At 40.9% G+C, this 5502-nt stretch overlaps 2 protein-coding genes across 2 annotated transcripts in view; both read right to left on the reverse strand. All coding sequences in view use genetic code 11, as the record gives it.

Moving 5' to 3' along the window:
* The window catches only part of EGR_09905 (hypothetical protein), a gene marked incomplete at both ends in the record, with an annotated part of 2827 nt that extends 2579 nt beyond the window's left edge, over window positions 1–248 (reverse strand). Inside the window, one exon of the mRNA XM_024499154.1 lies at window positions 128–248. Coding sequence (XP_024346438.1) covers window positions 128–248 — 121 coding nt within the window. The remainder of the gene's footprint in view (window positions 1–127) is intronic.
* A 915-nt stretch (window positions 249–1163) lies between these two features.
* Window positions 1164–1573, reverse strand: EGR_09906 (hypothetical protein; the record flags this gene model as incomplete). Its single annotated transcript, XM_024499155.1, has 2 exons — window positions 1164–1234; window positions 1447–1573. 2 exons carry the CDS (start codon window positions 1571–1573, stop codon window positions 1164–1166), a joined length of 198 nt encoding a protein of 65 aa, XP_024346439.1.
* Between the last annotated feature and the right edge of the window lie 3929 nt (window positions 1574–5502).

A 5502-nucleotide genomic window follows, 5' to 3' on the forward strand; every position in this document is an offset into this window, starting at 1 on the left:
CTTCACTAATCTTAACCTGTTTTTTGTCATTAAATGACATCAAAGCGATGCGTGGCGGCCTCTGCTTACCCCCTCGTGCCGATAAACTGAGTTTATAAACCAGGATTAGGAAGGAAACGAGACTTACAGGGTAAAAATAGGATGATATCGACAAAAATGAAGACTCTAAGGAAAAGCAAAATTGATACCAACAAATTATTTGCACAGAAATAACAGGCTTGAATTTTTTGATTTACTCCTGCACCCATATATCATTGAGAGTTTGACAAGGTGAAAGTTTTAACAGAGACAAGTAAGGGTTGTCCACATCATACGCGTAAGCTACGACAGTGCCTTCCTTTTGGCAAATTTAAAGGCGCCCTACCTATCTGTCTTCTAGAGGTCTCACCAAGCCATTTCAAGTTTAAACTCAGCACGTGCTTATCGAATGGGAGGAACACGAAATGAAATATTTGCCCGTAGGTCAGGAACAATCATACCACAATTGACCTTTCGAATACGGAAATTCTTGTTGTAATTGTCTTTATCTACGTAACCACTTTAAATTACAGCCAAGTAGATTGTGACCACTCTAGGTTGAAGCAGATGAATAATATTACTGTAGTTCTTTAATAGTCCGCTTAAATCTCAATTGTGTTAACGGGTTCCTCTCTGGGCTCCGCCATTGCACCTCTGTTGGATGGCCTGGCATTTAGACTAGGTTAGTAGCCACCAAGCCCTACTTTGGGTTAACAATACACATTCGACCCGAGTATTGCGTACTCATTCGTTTTTCATTAGAGCCTTGGCCCACCTCACATACATCTTAAAATAATGTTCATATCGTCCTCACAACACTTATATATTTCTCATTCTAAAACAATTTTCTTGCAGTTCACCATAATTAAAATTAGCAAGGAAAATTTGTTTGTTTTTTTTTCTTTCAGGCCTATTTATGCTTTGGTCGCAAAGTGTTTTCTTTTATCCACTTAATTTCATTGTCCTTACCTCCTTAAACATTTCAGTTGCTACATTTGTATGTCATGGTTAATTAAAGCAACATAATTTTCCTGTTTTAAAAGAGTCAAATAATATTATCTTATATTTAGGCTCCCGATAAAATCACTTCAGAAGAAACTTTTTATACTGAAATATGTATTTTTAGCATGAAGAAGAGCTAGGGGCTACCGACCTGCCCCGGAGGTCAGGCCACCGAGCGGAAGTACGGTGACTGAGACCTCCAGTGTCTGGGTAACTAAAAGGATGAGTTGAACAAGCAGTGGAAGTACTACAATACTATTACAATACTATTGAACAGGAAAGCCTCCGGCCTTGGAATAACGATCCACCCAATCATCATGCGGAATAATCTCTCACTAACCAGTGAGCAAGTATCACGGAACCTCAGGTACCATAGATTTGCCAAACCGCATTTCAGACCATAGAATCCAGTGTCTGCTTACCTACATTCAAACGTAATGATTACATTTCCAACTGCATTGTGATATTTGACACAGGTGACCGACCGTGAGAATATCCCAGTAGAACGAATAAAAAGAGCTGAGGCGAGGTGGCCACCGGATATTTTGTTCATCCATGCGGTTTCTTCAGTGTCTGCATGTCGCTCTGCCTTCCAGGAATTGTGTACTCACAAACGAAAACTTCCTAGAGAGCGCTGGAAGTAGCACCAGCCACGAGCTTCTTTTATGCTTTTTCTTATCTTACAGCAGAATATTTGCTCATTCCTCGTGTAAAAAGTGCAGTCACAATGGCCCTGCGAAATGCAGTGAGGAAAGGGGAGTCAACAAGTTAGCTAGGTGTGCAATTATTGGCATCTTTGATTGCGTACTAACCTGTCCTCTTTTCATGTAGACTTAACTTTAAGCACACCACTCCCGGTGAGTCGTTAGTCACAGAAACGCAGCGGCAGATGCTCAAATAATTTACCTTAGGAAGAAACCTTGTTCCCACAACACACTTGTGTGCTACTTGTAACTCCTTTGTAAGTAGTATTGCTTGAATATGAATTCAGTTAGGCTGTTCCTGTTTGGGATATACTTAGCCCATACGTAGTGCAAAAATGCATTAAATAGGAACTTTGAAATGGAAGTCAATGCAATGCGCAAGATGCTTGTTTTACTCTCCACCACCACATCTCCTGCCTCGATCTGACTTCCAGGCAAAGCAAATAGTGGTCCGGTCCCTTTCTACGACGACGATGTGTATTGCGTCCAAGTACCCTGCCCTCTTTCGTCTTGAAACATATTAGCAGTATCGCCATCAACTGACCCACAATATGGGCTCATGGTTCTCATTCTTGGGTAGGAGAGATGACATTCAAGCCATATTTTTCCTTCGTTTACTCTTGTTTGTACTCAGATATACCTAAGATACCATTTGTTGACTGTGGATAAGCAGAACACCCTACCTTTCCGGCCTTTTATTGTGAGCACTTTCTCTTTCTTTTCACAAATGTCTAACCACTCAAATGCGGCTTCACTTTACTAGACTCACAAGTTGAGTAAAAAATTTTGACTTAGTAATTTTGTTTAAGTTCATTATTTTAATTGGAGGCGGTAGACTTTTCTACAACTAACCACTGGTTGATGTTATCGGGGCAAAGTGGCGTCCACTTTGTCACTCCTCGGCCTTCAGGTGTCATTTTTTTTGCCACTTCATAGTTAATTGAAATCTCCAGTTTTTATGCCAGGAAGGAAAATAGTGAGGTTGCTTGGCTGCGCCTATTTTAATCTGTTTTTTCGTGCGCAAGAGGTCAGAGGTTGGCATAAAATTAATTGGAATAGTTTTCTCATAAATTACATATTCACCAACGCATTCGAATAGCCTGTTTTGTTAATTTAACGCTTCTCAGCCCTAATGTTGATGTTCACTTCAGCCAGTGGGAATGCAGTGGAATTGTGTACATCCACAAAATTGGTGTCCAGTGTGGCAAGCCAAAATACCGGAGTGGATTGCCAGAAGTGAGAGGGGATGGCTTTTTTTTGACTCTTCCAACTAATTAAGGTTAGATTTGCCATAAGTCCTGTAAAATAAAGAAATTGCGCGTACCTGGGCTAATGCAGTTTAAAAAAATGCATTGTAGACACCGTCAAGACACTGCTTCGGCCACGGGAACTTGACGGGGCTTGAAGAATCGGCATAGATGCACATTCACCTGGTCAGGCTTAATTAAGGTTGGTATGTCCTGCAAAAATCTATGGTTTTAATGCTTGTGAATTTCAGTGTGTGGGCCCAAATGTGTGCCAGAAGGGGAAAGAATGCAGCTTTACCTTGCAGAAGGATTGGGGAGACCATGGTCACGGCGTAGAATCAGTCGCCAAAGTGGCGTAGAAGGTAGACTAAATGGATGAGCTTAAAGTAAATAGGCCTAATTAAAAATGTATCCAGTATTTTCAACTAGTCTTTAGAAAGCCATTTCTTTCTAGCAGAAGTTGCTTACAATTATGAATGCTTAATTACCTTAGCATTTCCACCTCTATAAAGGGACACAGACTTGATGTAATTATCGCCTTTGTTGCCTTATCTAACTTCTATTTCGTCCTCACTTTGTCTCGCAAATGCCCGTTTAATCCCAAACAAGTAGATTATTGCTTTGGAAGAAGTCTTGTGGGAAAATGCAAGGTGATGTTCGTCGAGCGCACAGTTCTCCTAACGGTTGGACTTTCAGGAAAAAATTGATAGGAAAGTATTTTGTTCTCTCCCTGACGTACAAAATGTGGGTATGTTTCTCTGGGGATGTTAGTATCGCGCGCTTATTAGAATCCTTCTTGCGTAGTTTAAATGTGAGAACCTTAAAAAAAAAATACAGGGGTAATTCTGACACTGAAGGCTAGACGTGTCAGGAGTTAAATGGAATTTGGCACTTTTAAATTAGTGGCTGCGCCACCATTGTGCCATCGTCGAGCGACCTAGCCTCTTCGCCATGCCAACAGCCTCAAGCTGTTCCCTACGTTGAAGATACAGGTCCTGCTTGAGTATCATGCCTTTTTCTTACATAAGGGAGGTGTCGGGGCGTCACATCGAACATTTAGTATAACGATAACATTGCCTAGTCGTTAAGTATAACGATAAAACAAAACACCGGTTGTTAAAACCACCAGTGTAACCAAGCAAGTCAATTCATCTCCACAAATTGTACTTCTGTCTTAAAGGCATAGCCTTCCGTTCTTCATTTATCATTGTCTTTTTTTCTGGTTAAGCTCCTGGATTAGGAAGGCTGGCAAGAGGACGATAGTATAGAGAAATTAGGGCTTTATCCCTCCCCCTCCTTTCTCCTCCATTCCCTTCTCAGAGGCTGATGACACCATTCCAGTCATCGACGTTGATCCAATCAGCTTGCTTGCCACCCCATAGTTTTTATTCGCATTATTCCTTCCGCTTAAGAAATGGACGTCTTGTAACAAAAGTGTCAAATTTCATTTGCCTAAAACAGGGAAAGTCATTATTATGGATGTGTTGTTTAGTCTGCTCAAAGTCAGTTTTGTTTCCTTTTTGAATAAGCAGCTGCGCATAAATTTTTTATGTTGGTTGTTGACTTCATTACAGTGGATAAAAATCTGTTTATTTTACTGCAAACGTCACTTAGTTGTCATGACGGATGACCGTCCACTGTAGAAATCCGCTTTTTAAACAAGCATAAAATACGCCACCATATGATTAACAATTATTCCCTTTTAGTCCGAGGTATTATTTAGACAGTAGAGCTGTCTACATCCACCTACCCACACATACACGCAAGTTCCAGTCTTTTCCAGTTGTTGATTATGAAGTGGTATTTAAGCGTAGGATCTTGATTCCTACCGAGTTTTTCAATCTTGAGTGTAACCAATGACAAAACCTGTATGGGTGTTATATAAGGTGTGTAGTCTGTGATTAAGTGACTGCTGGTTAACTGCTGCCGCTGCTGGAGGAACAGGAGGATCCAATCCTCCAGTCTTTATGGCATTTGGAATGGCCTCCACTTTGTGGCTGTTAGCAGCGCATTCAAGGCCTGCCATTGTGTGTGGGAAGAGAACAAGATGGAAATGGAGATGGAGATGCAAATCATTGCATGATTATCACTAGGCATAAAGTAAATTGCCCAAACCTACGTAGGATAATGGAGTCACAATAATCTTATCAGGCAAAAAGATACTGTGGACTCATATGTTAGACTTCCCAAGTCCTGCGTGATACTAAAAGACCACTCTACATAGTATGGAATGGCATGATTGCCTTCAATTTTTTCCCCAACTTGTAGGGTCTCGCATGCATGAGGCCATCCTCGATAAAGTGCAGGCCGTCAATCAGAGGATTAGTGGCATCGCGATTACATTTTTTCCAATCATGCAGCCTCTGTATTAAATTTGCGCAACCTCATCGAAACTTTAAGTAAATGTTCTGCTAATTGTCACTTGACTAATGTCCAGGATGATGCAGGTGGCCTAATATGTAGAAGTATGTGATAAATGGGTGAGAAAGGATGTGTTTGGCGGAGCCAGTTGTGTAACAAGTATGAGGTGC

Source organism: Echinococcus granulosus (genome assembly GCF_000524195.1).
Source record: "Echinococcus granulosus chromosome Unknown EG_S00174, whole genome shotgun sequence".
In the NCBI taxonomy this organism is placed as follows: Eukaryota; Metazoa; Platyhelminthes; class Cestoda; order Cyclophyllidea; family Taeniidae; genus Echinococcus; species Echinococcus granulosus.